Source organism: Mustelus asterias, chromosome 11 (genome assembly GCF_964213995.1).
Source record: "Mustelus asterias chromosome 11, sMusAst1.hap1.1, whole genome shotgun sequence".
Classification (NCBI taxonomy): Eukaryota; Metazoa; Chordata; class Chondrichthyes; order Carcharhiniformes; family Triakidae; genus Mustelus; species Mustelus asterias.
This window is the reverse complement of record NC_135811.1, coordinates 52,429,486-52,443,375: the sequence shown is the minus strand read 5'-3', so window position 1 is coordinate 52,443,375 and position 13,890 is coordinate 52,429,486. Positions and strand designations below refer to the sequence as shown.

The 13,890-nt window shown below is 44.1% G+C and overlaps 1 protein-coding gene across 1 annotated transcript in view; it reads left to right on the top strand.

The window, feature by feature from the left end:
- Window positions 1-13,890, top strand: part of pcdh15b (protocadherin-related 15b) — a 655,691-nt gene that overhangs the window by 475,134 nt on the left and 166,667 nt on the right. The window contains exon 20 of the mRNA XM_078222925.1: window positions 9,791-9,907. Within this exon, the coding sequence (XP_078079051.1) occupies window positions 9,791-9,907 (117 nt within the window). The remainder of the gene's footprint in view (window positions 1-9,790; window positions 9,908-13,890) is intronic.

The following is a 13,890-nucleotide window of genomic DNA, read 5'->3' as shown; positions in this document are numbered from 1 at the left end:
TAAAAAGAAAACTTGTTATAGTTCATAAAGTGCCGATGAGGTGAGTCACCTGTCGGAACCAGATCTGTATGACCCGGGGAGTTAAGAGGATAATTTTCCCAATTCTGCATGTCTGTTAACTTCCTGCCTTCTGGGGCTATGTGTTGGTAACACAAATGAAATAAATGTGTCTGAAAAAGAATCAGACAGGCTCACAACATTAACTCTGTTTACTCTCTGTATGGATGCTGCCAGATATGCTGAGATTTTCCAGTATTCTATGCTTTGTATAAAATAAATGGTAGCCGAGGCTGTGAGGTGGATTATATGAGTGACGGATTACCCAATCCTCCAACCGAAAGGTTCGTCAGCACTAGATTGACCAGACGCGCAGTAATTGTATGCTGGGGGGAGGGCAGCCTTAACAGGATCGGAGTGGGACTTGCACCCCCATCTGGGAGTACAAGTCCCATCCTGGAGGGTAACCAGCCAATCTGATTGGCTGCCAACTTTGTCGTCCCAGCAGCAACAGAATGGAGTAGTGGCCGCTGCTGGGACTGCGGGCAGTGCACTGCGATGAAGTGATGGACCCAGACTTCAGGTGAGTCGGGGAATTTGGTTGGGGGAGGAACGATTCCAGGGAAGACATCCCCCATGGGCGCAGGGGACCTTCCAATGAGGTAACCCCCCTTTCTGCTTGACACCAGCCTGTTCAGTGAATGCTGCCAAACTGCTTGCTATTTCGTTCCATTTCCCCAGCCTAACAGAGGCAAAATAAGGTCTTTGATTGGCCATTAATTGGTGATTTAATGATCTCATTAGGACCACAGGTGGGCAAGCCTCCCATTTTATTATTCAAGCCACTCTTCTTTCAAATGTTCTGGCATGGAACCATAAATTTCAGCCCTGTGTGCTGGGGGATTTAATTGAAAACTGACACTTCACTTCTGTTTTGCTGTAAAAAATTTTAATTGTGATGTATCACTGAAACCCTACAGTGCAGAAGGAGGTCATTCGGCACATAAGTCTGCACCGACAACAATCCCACCTAGGCCCTATCCCTGTAACCCCACATATTTACCCCACTAATCCCCTCTAACCTACACATCCCGGGACACTAAGGGGCAATTTAGCATGGCCAAAGCACCTGACCCACACATCTTTGGACTGTGGAAGGAAACTGGATCACCCGGAAGAAACCCATGCGGACACAGGGAGAACGTACAAACTCCACACAGACAATGACCGAAGCCGGGAATCGAACCCAGGTCCCTGGAGCTGTGAGGCAGCAGTGCTAACCACTGTGCCACCATGCCGCCCATGCTATGCTATGTACCATGCCATGTAGGCATGGTACTGGAATTGTACGCGTAACTGTGTTTCAAAATCACGTCAGGAAGACATGTTGGATTTCTAATTATACTAACCAGCTAACACAAACAAGTAAGCCTTTCCTATGAACTTTCTTTTACATTGTGTGGCTCATCAAGATAAAGACCTCCATTCTGAAGGTCAGCAAGACATGCCAAGCATCACTTCCTCTACTTAGCACTAAACTGCACTGTTTTGTGATCTTTATTCTTTTCTTAAATTTTTAAAAATTAATTTACTGGATATGGGAATCACTGGCTAGGCTAGCATTTATTGCCCATCTCTAATTGCCCTTGATAAGGTGACGATATGCTTCCTTGCTACAGTCCATGTGTTGTAAATACACCCACAATGCGATTAGGGAGGAAGTTTCAAGATTTTGTCCCAGTGACAGTGAAGGAACAGCAATATATTTCCAAGTCAGGATGATGAGTGACTTGGAGGGGAACTACCGGATGGTGGTGCTCCTGTATGTCTGCTACCCTTGTCCTTCTAGATGATGGGTTTGGAAGGTATTGATAGTGGGCGATTCAGTGATGGTAATGCCATTGAATGTTAAGGGGCGATGGTTAGATTCTGTCTTATTGGAGATGGTCATTGCCTGGCACTTGTATGACACAAATGTTACTTGCCACTTCTCAGCCCAAACCTGGATATTGTCCAGGTCTTGCTGCATTTGGACATGGACTGCTTCAGCATCTGAGAAAAGGTGCAGAACATTGTGCAATCATCAGCAAAATCCCCATTTCTGAACTCATGATGGAGGAAAGGTCACTTATGAAGCAGCTGAAGGTGGTTGAGCATAGGACATGACCCTGAAGAACTCAACTGACCATCAGCTACCTGAGTTAAATTGCCAGTTTAGTGCTGAATTAGATATAGCTTTGTGAATGAGCCCAGAAAGGATGGGTCAAAATTTCCTAAATTCATTTCATGCACCAGAAAGGAAGGAGTCTGGGCTGCTGTAGGTCAGCTGTCTGTGTCCAATCACCTCGTTCCACAAGCCTGAACATTTCCACTTCTAAAAATACTTTCCAAGTCCTCAAAGAATACAGTTCATGTATCAATTACCACATTCGTGCGATTTCAATTGTCGGGACATTTCAGAATGTATCCACCTTACTCAGGAGAGGTAATGTCAATTTGGTTTGTAGGTTCCATGCCAAAATTTGTGACTGGTTTCTGATATTTGCTCTTCTCTGAACTGCTTGTTCAGTTCATTACACAGTTATTAATGAAGTTGCTGAACTGTTTAAAATAGCATTGGCTGTCTAGCTGGTAGCCTTGGATGCTGGCGATTTTGAACCCACCCTGCCTGCAATGATTTCAAAACTAACTGAGGGAAGCTGTTTGAAATTTTCAATCTGTGAATTTGTCTTTAGCTCTGGGGATGTTTTGGGGCATTGGGGATGTTTTTACAGCAAAGTAACTTGAAAATCACATCAATGACCTGTGTGTTTTTTTTGACAGCCTTTTCAGCCTGTAAAGGGTCAAGTCATAGAATCCTACAGAGCAGAAGGAGGCCATTTGGCCCATCGAGTCTGCACCGATCACAATTCCATCCAGGCCCTATCCCCATAACCTCTTGCATTTGCTCTAGCTAGTCTCCCTGACACTAAGCGGCAATTTAGCATGCCAATCCACCTAACCCCAACATCTTTGGACTATGGGAGGAAACCTGCGCACCCAGAGGAAACCCATGCAAACATGGGGAGAATGTGCAAACTCCACACAGACAGTGACCCGAGCCGGGAGTCGAACCTGGGTCCCTGGAGCTGTGAGGCAACAGTGCTAACCACTGTGTCGCCCATAGTGAGATGAGGAGGAGCTACTACTTGCAGAGCATGGTGATTTTGTGGAACTTGCTGCCCCATAGTGTGGTGGAGTCTGGATCAATAAATGGTTTCAAGAAGGAGATAGATATATTTCTGATTAAAAAACTCAGGTTGAAGGGATGTGGGGAACAGGTAGGGCGATGGATTTGAGACCAGGAAGAAATCAGCCATGATCTGATTGAATGGCGGAGCGGGCATGAAGGGCTGAATTGTCTACTTCTGCTCCAAATTCTTATGTTCCTAAACTTCTATGTTCCGAATCTTTTTAGTGCTTCATCTTTATCTATTTTTATTCTATTTAATATCAATACTGCCTTCTCCTTTACTGCTACATTGGCAGCATCCTCTTCTCTCGTGAAGACAGATATAAAGTACCCATTTAATACCTCAACTATGCCCTCTGCCTCCAAATGAAGACCTTTTTTGGTGCATAATTGGCCCCATCGGTTCTTTAAGTACCCTTTTACCATTTATAGGTTCATCCAGGGGAGGCAGTGGCATAGTAGTAATGTCACCAGACTAGCAATCCAGAGGACCTGACTAATGTCCGAGGGGCATAGGTTCAAATCCCACCACGGCAGCTGGTAGAGTTGAAATTCATAAATCTGAAATTGAACGCTAGTCTCAATAATGGTGGCCAGGAAAAAAACTGTCCTTCAGGAGGGAAATCTGCCATCCTTACCAAATGGCCTGGTCTACTTGAGATTCTGGATCCATAGCAGTGTGCTTGACTTTTAAATACTTGAAACTTGCAAGCCACTCAGTTGTATCAAACCTGTACACAAAAGTCAAAAAAGAATGAAATCAGACCTGGCATTGACCGAAGAACCAGAAATGAAAAGAGCACAGGAATGCAGTCAGGAGGGAACTGTTCTGGAAATCCTCAAAATTGACTCCAGACCCCATGAAGTCTTCTGATTTCAGGTCAAACATGGGAAACCTCCTCCCCACCTATCTACCCCCCTCCAACCCTCAGCTGATGAATCAGTCCTGGACTGCAGCACTGAGGGTGGCAAGGACACAATGTATTCTGGGTGGGGACTTTAATGTCCATCACCAAGAGTGGCTCGGTAGCATCACGACTGACTGAGCTGGCTGAATCCGAGAGGATGTAGCTGCTAGGTTGGGTCTGCAGCTGTGGTGAGGGAACCAACAAGAGTTAGAAACCTACTTGACCTTTTCCTCACTAATCTACCTGTCGCCAATGCATCTGTCCAAGGCAATATTGGTAGGATTGACCACCACACAGTCCTTATGGAGATAAAGTCCCAACTTCACAGGAGGGAGCCTCTCCATCACATACTACCACCATGCTAAAACAGATCTAGGAACTCAAAACTGAACATTGCTGTGGGCTTTTAGCAGTAAGAAGTCTCACAACACCAGGTTAAAGTCCAACAGGTTTATTTGGTAGCAAATGCCACTAGCTTTCGGAGCGCTGCTCCTTCATCAGGTGAGTGGGAGATCTGCTCATGAACAGCAAACAGGGCATATAACGACACAAACTCAATTTACTGAATAATGATTGGAATGCGAGTCTTTACAGCTAATCAAATTTAAAAGCTACAGACAATGTGAGTGGAGAGAGCATTAGCACAGGTTAAAGAGATGTGTATTGTCTCCAGACAGGACAGCCAGTGAGACTTTGCAAGTCCAGGCAAGTTGTGGGAGTTACAGATTGTGTGACATGAACCCAAGATCCCGATTGAGGCCGTCCTCAGGTGTGCAGAACCTGGCTATCAGTCTCATTACACACGACAGCGCAGAGTCGCGGAGCAGAAACTGATAGCCAGGTTCCGCACACACAAGGACGGCCTCAACCGGGATATTGGGTTTATGTCACACTATTTCACATAAATATTTCTGCTTTTTTCCTCCTGAGTCTTTATCATGCGATCCTAGAATCAGAATTTATGTCACACTATTTGTAACTCCCACAGTTGCGTGGACCTGCAGAGTTTCACTGGCTGTCTTGTCTGGAGACAATACACATCTTTTTAGCCTGTCTTGATGCTCTCTCCACTCCCATTGTTTTGTCTCTTAAAGACTGGATTAGTTGTAAGTATTCGCATTCCAACCATTATTCATGTAAATTGAGTCTGTGTCTTATAAGTTCTGTTTGTGAACAGAATTCCCACTCACCTGAAGAAGGGGCTCAGAGCCTCGAAAGCTTGTGTGGCTTTTGCTACCAAATAAACCTGTTGGACTTTAACCTGGTGTTGTTAAACTTCTTACTGTATCAGTCTCTGCTCAGCGACTCTGCGCTGTCGTGTGTTGTAAAGGCCGCCTTGGAGAATGCTTACCCGAATATCAGAGGCCGAATGCCCGTGACCGCTGAAGTGCTCCCCAACAGGAAGAGAACAGTCCCCTTTAAGACTTGATTAGCTGTAAAGACTCGCATTCCAATCATTATTCATTATTCTGTAAATTGAGTTTGTGTCTTTATATGCCCTGTTTGCTGTTTATGAGCAGATCTCCCACTCACCTGACGAAGGAGCAGCGCTCTGAAAGCTAGTGGCATTTGCTACCAAATAAACCTGTTGGACTTTAACCTGTTGTTGTTAGACTCCTTACTGTGTTTACCCAAGTCGAACGCCGGCATCTCCACATCATGGCTTTTAGCAGCAGCAGAATCCGTACATATTCCCCACTCTACCATTACCTTCAAACTGAGGGACCAACTCAAATTCAATGAAGAGTGCAGGAGAAATGCCAGAAAAGCACCAGGCATTCTTTAAAATGTTAATTTTAATTCAATGTTAAGCTTAATTCAAGACTATATCCATGGCAAGCAGTGTAAGTAGTATGTGAAAGACAGAGCTAACTGATCCCACAACCAATGATTAGATCAAAGCTCTGCAGTCCAATCGTGAATGGCGGTGCACAATTAAACAAGTAACTGTAGGAGGAGGTCGCCAGCATCACAGACATAAGTCTTCAGCCAATTCAATTCACTCCACATGATATCAAGAAATGGCTGAAGGCACTGGATACTGCAAAGGCTATGGGCCTTGACAATGCCACAGCAATAGTACTGAAGACTTTGGTCCAGAACTAGCCATGGCTCCAGCCAAGTTATTCCAATACAGCTACAACACTGGCATCTACCTAGCAATGTGGAAAATTATGGGTGTTACTGGCAAGGCCAGCAATTGCTGCCTATCCCTAATTGCTTTTGAACTGAGTGGCTTTTAGGTCATTTTAGAGAAAGTTTAGGAGTCAACCACACATTGCAGTGGATTATGAATCATATGTAGGCCAGGTCAGAACAACAGATTTCTTTCCCTAAAAGGCATCACTGAGTCATATGAGCTTTTACGACAATTGATGATAGTTTCATGGTGACCATTACTGAGACTAGTTTCAATTCCATATTTTATTCATTTAATTTAAATTTCACCAGCTGCTATGGTGGGATTTGAACCCATATTCCTAGAGCAATAACCTGGGCTTCTAGATTACCAGTCCAATGACATTACCACTACACCACGATCTCCCTTTAAAATTGCCTAGGTATGTCCTGTCCGCAAAAAGCAGGACAATCCAATCTGGCTAATTATCGCCTCATCAGTCCACTCTTGATCATCAGTAAAATGATGAAAGGTGTTGTTGACAGTACCATCAAGCAGCACTTACTCAGCAATAACCTGCTCACTGACATTCAGTTAGGGTTCCACCAGGGCTACTCACCTCCTGACTTCCTTTACAGACTTGGTCCAAATATTGTCTAAAAGAACTGAGCTCAAGAAGTGAGGTGAGAGTGATTATCCTTCACACCAAAGCAGCAGTTAACCGAATGTGGCATCAAGATGCTATAACAAAACTGGGAATCGGGGGGGAAACACTCTGCTGGTTGGTGTTGTACCTGGCACAAAGGAAGGTGGCTGTGGTTGTTGGAGGTCAGTCATCTCAGTCCAAGGACATTGCAGAAGAAGTTCTCAGGGTAGTTTCTTAAGTCCAACCATCTTCAGCTGCTTCATCAGTGATGTTTCTCCCACATCATACGGTCAGAAGTGGAGATGTTTGCTGATGATTGTACAATGTTCAGCACTATTCATGACTCCTCAAACTCTGAAGTAGTCCATGTCCATTTGCAGCAGGAACTGGACAACATTCATGCTTGGGCTGATCTGTGGCGAGTAACATTCGTGCCACACAAGTGCCAGGTGTTAGGAACAATGTATAATTTTCAAGTTGAATATATATATTTCTGCGTTAAGAAAGGTAAAATGGTTTCAGTTTCAATTCGGTTGTTTGTGAGTCTTGGTGCTTGGGAGTCTCGATGGACTCCTGACTAAAGTTTTGTTTGTAAATGTACATTTGTAATTAGATTTTACAACCATTGAAGGTAAAGAGATGGGTTAAAAATTTAGTGATTATGGGAAGGGAAATACAACATAGAAAAAACTTTACTGTTGCCTCGTGACAGTGGTCCAGGGGCACAGAGAAAAGACAAAGGAGTGAGTTTAGTGTATGCCAGAGAGTAAAGACAGGGATTGAACTTTGTAAAAAACTTTGGGGCTCCAATTCATGTTATCTGCAAATTCATATTCTTTTCTGTTGTATTTTTCAGTTCTCTTCTGTATTTTTTGGTTTTGTACTATATTATGAACCTGACAACTGTCATTGGAGTTCCCTTTCCTGTCTTATTTTAACCTCCATGGTTGGAATTCTCCAGCCATACTTGCCCCAAAACCAGAGAATCCCACCTGAGGTCAATGGACCTTTGCATGGTCTGCCCCCTGCCTGCTACGATTCCCATGGCAGGCGGGACAGGAGAAATCCCCCCAGTATTTTTAGTCATCCAGGGAGCTCTTGCCCTAGCACTTCCTTTCCCTCTCATAGGAATGTATCAACCTTTTGTACTGCAGCATTAAAAGAGAATTTCATTTCATCTTTCAAGTAAAGTGCAAATGCAGTTAATGCTGTGAAAGTGATGAATGCATCTGTATAGTGTCTTTGACTGCACTGCTTCCGTAAAGTGTTGATGTGTGGTCTTCTAGAATGCAATATTTGTCCCCAAGTTTCTAGTTGCTTCCTCAGTTGGAGGAAGAAGTGAGGTGGCTCAGTGTTTAGTTGTCGATGGAAGCTTCAGTCTCCATAACCTGAGTCCTAAGTTGGGGCTGTAGCTGGTGCCACCACGTCAATGATTGGTTGAGTCTGTTGCTTTTCATTTGAGTGAGGGAGGGGAGGGGGGTATGGAGAGGAGGAGGAGGAGGAGGCATGGGGGAGCTGAATAGGACATTCTCCAGAGAGCCAGCAGCTTCATTAGTGCCGAATACATTTTGCTGCTGGATGATCACTTGCTTCATTTTCTCATACTTGTAGCAGTAGATCACAACATGTTCCTGCTCATTCACGCCCTAACCTTTATACATGCCAATTATACTCTACAGCAGGATCAGTGCAAAGTTGAAGTTGTTTTGCATGGTCAGTTGTAGCTGACCCATATGATGCCCACTGTGTTCTTTTTTCTTGGGAAATGAGTGTCACTGGCAAGGCCAGCATTTATGTCCATTGCTGGTTGCCATTGAGATGGTGATGATGAGCCATTGTAGCTCGAGTGGAGAAAATATACCCACGATGCTGTCAGGTGGGGTGTTTCAATGTTTTGACCAGCAAACAATAAAGGAATTGTCCTGTATTTCCACGTCAGGGTGTCTGTGACTGAAAGGGAAACTTGCAGATGATGGTGCTCTCAAGCCTCTACTGCCCTCGTTCTTCTTGCTGATAGAGGTCACTGATTCAGAAGGTGGTGACAAAGGAGCGTTGGTGAGTTGCTGCAAGGGCATCTTGTAGGTGGTGCAGACTGCTGCCACTGTGTCCTGGTGGTGGAAGGACAGAATGTTTAAGGTTGCGGATGGGGTTCTGATCAAGCTGGCAGCTTTGTCCTGGAAGGTGCTGAGCTTCTTCACTGTTGTTGAAGCTGCACTCATCCAGGTGTGTATTCAGTCACAATTCTGACCTGTGCCACGTAAGTGGTGGAAAGGCTTTGGGAAATCAGGAGATGAATCACTGACTGCAAAATATTCAGCCTCTGACTTGCTCTTGAAGTCACTGCACTTATGTGCCTTGTCTCGTTAAGTTTCTGATCAATGGTGACACCCATGATATGGTGGGCTAGGAATTTGATGCTGGTGTTTGTCTGCACATCAGCACTGTAACTGGTCACCTCAATAACATAATTGTTTACTAGATTTTAGCAAGGCTCATTAACCTTCATAGTACAAAAGGTGAGATACTCTTGCAGATCCACTTACCTGACACACTAATGAATTATCTCAGTGATTTTCACTTGCTGACTCAGCCAAACATTTGTATGTTGTTCTCTATTCATCATTTTATTACTGAATAAATAAATCAATGAATGATAAGTAATATACAAATGTTTAATTGATGTGTTGAATTGCATGACTGTACTGATCTTTACTGCTCATCCACTGCTGAATCCTTGAAAACCATTCTCAACCAATCGGGAACAAAATGATTAAGCTTCCCTTTGATAAATACAAAAAGTCATGACATCAATTATGCATTGAAAAGAATGATTTCTTTTGGTAAGTATGGTTAATATTTAAGTAAATCAAGTACTTTTTTTTCTACAGGATATGAATGACTACTCCCCTGAATTTAGCAAGCCTTTCTACAAAGGACTGGTGGCACCAGATGCCCTCAAGGGCAGCCTCATCACTGTTGTTTCAGCTGACGACGAGGATCCTCCTGTAAGTTACATTGATTCTGCTGATGTACATTTTGAAACGAGCAAATATTGTGATGTGATATTCACTACCATCGTGCAAGCACGCTGAAAGTAACAGTATCTCTTTCTGGTGAAGCTTGTGAGAACTCTAAGCCATCCTTCTGACAATCCTCTTGCCTTCCTCTGACAATCTGCAACTTTGTTCTGCCTCTCACAGATTCTGGCCTCTTAATGGACGCTCTTAGCACCTTTCTCAGCCTTTATCATCACCATTAACATTCCCTTTGTCTAATTATAGCCCCACCCACAACACCCACCCCTCCCCCCAACCCCCCATCTCATAGTATAAATCCTATTCTATTTTCTTTGTCTGTAGCTCTAACAAAGAGTCATCCAGACTCTAAACTTTGGCTCTATTCTTCCTCCACAGATGCTATCAGACCTGCTGGGTTTTCCCAACACACTCTGTTTTTATTTTAGATTCCAGCACCTACAGTATTTTGCCTTTGCCATCCTTCTGTCTCTGGTTGAGGTTGTTGTAATAGCTGTAATAATAATATTACTAAATAGTGCTTTAAACATTCATTCCTTTAAAAGTATGGTACTTTGGTCTTCCCCATCCTCCTCCACCTGTATTTGTAATACTCACAACATATTTAGGCATTAATAAACATTTTGATCTTGCTCATTTACATGAACAAGGCTGGGGTCAATCACAACACTTCCCCAGAGTCACAAGCAAGAGATTTGAAACAGTTTTATAGTCAGGCCTCCAGCTACAATTAACTGGCATTCAGCCAGATGATTCTGCAGGCTGATAGACAACTTGTTGTTCTGCAGTGTGGGAAATCAAATGAGCCATCCACAGAGCACGACCCTGCAGCTCGGATTAAATTGTAGGGCTAGGGTGATCAAAGGGGGGAGGTGAAAGGAGAGTGGGTGGATTTCGCAGTAAGGGACAGAGAGACAAAATGTGCTCATCCAGCTGCCCAAACAGTGGAAAATAAATAGTGTGTTTTGTTGCTCCTAAAACTGCTCTCAGTGATCCCTTTAAGTGCATTAGTTCTGACTGTTTTCCACTCCATACAGATGGTGGCTCTGTATGAAAATGGCACTGGTGTCCGAAGAGTAGCATAAGACCCTGATTTGCACTGACGCTCCCACTTAAATTGAGGCTGGCCCTAAGTTGGCTGTGTCCTCTGGTGGGTTTTATTCTTGGTCTCACCTGCACCCTGTTCCTGCTGAAAACTGGAGTAGTAGAAAGGTCAAGGTAGAGGTGGCTGTATGGACAGATATTCATTGCATGAGTCTAAATACTTGGTGCGGAGGAAGCACTTGGGATGTACAAAAGAGGTCATAGAGGTTTACAGCATGGAAACAGGCCCTTCGGCCCAACTTGTCCATGCCACTCTTTTTTTTAAACCCTTAAGCTAGTCCCAATTGCCCACATTTGGTCCATATCCCTCTATACCCATCTTACCCATGTAACTGTCTAAACGCTTTTTAAAAGACGAAATTGTACCCACCTCTACTAGAGACTGTACCCGTCTCTATCCTGTCATACCAAATATTAAATGACAATCAAGGCTGTTTGATTATTTTCTGAGCCATTGAAAAACACAAGCAGTTATTCACCATCAGTAACTGCAAATCAGTCGAGATCGTTGGTTTCAAGAGAGGCTGCTCATCTTATACAATGCCCAATTTACATCTTCAGACAGAGCTGTTGGCTTCAAAAAGTAACCTAATCTTCTAAACTTCTTAAATAAACCTCGAAGCCAAGGGATATTCTCTTATTGAGTCATGCCAAGAAATGCTGTACATGCATCACAGAATTGGGTTTACATTTTTAAGCTCTTTACACCACTGAACTCCTACAGGAATATCATGAATTATCCCTTCACTGTTCCATTGACGCAAAGCATTGATAATTAGTTGCTGCAAATTACGTATATTCCAAGCAGCCTTTTCATTGGCAAAGTGCTCCATCTAAAGGATATGAAAATTGTCCACTTCTTTAGGAGAGCAGGTTAGTTACCTTTTGAATGAACAGCTAGACAAATAGCGTTTTAAGCCATGAACGGCCACAAATGCGTCTGGGAATATCTGTGCAAACGCTTCCCATCCACTGTTGCAACTTTGGCGGTAGGTTGGCAGAACTCCCAGAGGAACATCATAACTGGCTAAAGGTGTCAGTTTGTGCTGTTGTGCTGGAAGTTTCAAGGATTTTCCATTGACGTTATGGTGATAGATTATCAGCAACCAGTGGAAGTCTAACCTTATGTTTATCTAAGTAACAGATGACAAACATAATGGATCACCATTACATTGCCTCTTTCCCTCAAGATTTCATTGCTGTGCCTCAGGCTCTTTTCTCCTGATATTAGACATAACCATCACTGAAAGACGTATGAGACCAACGGGAGCAACTCCCTCCATTAAACACTGAGGATATCGTTCACCCCCAACTTGCTGTGGGCAAGATCTGCATAAATGGATAACTTAATTTCCCTTCTCTTGAGAAATGATAAGCAGTTGTTCGTCAGTAATAACTTGAAATCAGTCAAGGTTCATTGATTCTGAGATTTTTATCGTTAGTGTAACGTTAAAATGCTATTCTTTGGAAAATGACTAGGGGTTCAATTTCTCCTTCACTAGACCAGATAAGGGACAACAAAAAACATTTTTATTTAAAGAAATGTCTAGTTTATCATCAAATATAGCTACAGGAATGAGTTAATTAGCAAGATGCCAGGACAATTAAAAACAGCATTACTCATGGTTATAGGGCTTTTCCTATCATATTCGTATCAATTATATTCCTCTTCTTGGTGAAATTTTCTAATGAACAGAAGTTTTGCTGAACTTGTGTTTGGATAGGTTTTGTTGGTTTAATTTGACAATCGTCTTATCTCGGGGACCAATCTAGTGATCTTTCACTATACGGTCTCCAATGCAAGTGTTTCCTTCCTTATATATGAGACCATAAACGATACATGGTGTGCCACAACTTCCAAGCTGGGATTTGAGGGTACACCAAACATGTGTTGGGGAGTCCACCTTGGAGGTTCCAAGGTAAGCATTTGCACCACAATTGTCTAGAAGTGCTAACATCCCCTGGGTAATAGCGCTGTGCTATGAACCACCCAACACAGCAATTTAAATCGCTAACATCAGGTTGTTCTGCCAGTTTGCCTTAATAGTTACTCTGAAAAGGTTAGAAGGAATGAAACCTCTTCTAACTTCCATGTAACTCTTTCAAACCCCCAGACAGACCCCTGCAGGGCTCTAACCCACATCCCCAACTCCCGAGAGACTCCCTCCGACTAACCATCTCCACCATGGCATTCTCCCGAGTTCCCAATTAACCCCATGTAAGAGGCTCATCGCACCACTCAGCACCCCACCCCACCATCCTTGGCCAAGCTGGAAACAGCCCCCCTTGCCAACCCACCCCCAACTCTGCTGTGCACTTCCCTTCTCACCCCCCTCCCGCATCCCACATGAGCCAATCCAACTGAATTTCCCAACCTGACCTGATCCGAACACCCAACCCAGCTCGATCTCGTTCCCTCTGCCTGACAGCTTGACCTGACCCAAAACCAACAACCTCTCCCCGACTTGGCTGGAAGAGCCCCTCCACAATGGCCAGACCGCCCTCTTGCAAACTGACCCCCACCCCGTTCCCCCCAGTGGGGTGTCTAACTCTTCACCACCCCTCCCAGTGTCCAACCCCCACATCCCAATGTCTAACCGTCCCAGCACCCCCGGGTCTCGACCCAAACTCCCCATCCCCAGGCCCCTATCTGGTCATCGATGTCTGACACCCCCCCCCCACACAACCCGCTCCGGATGTCCAACACCCCAAAACCCTGCCCGATGTTTAACTTCTACTCCATCCCACTTATGATTTCCAACCACCACACCCCCACAACCATGATCTATGACACCACTCGTCCCCCATCCCACATGTCCAATCTCCCTGCCCCGATGTCTGACCCTCCA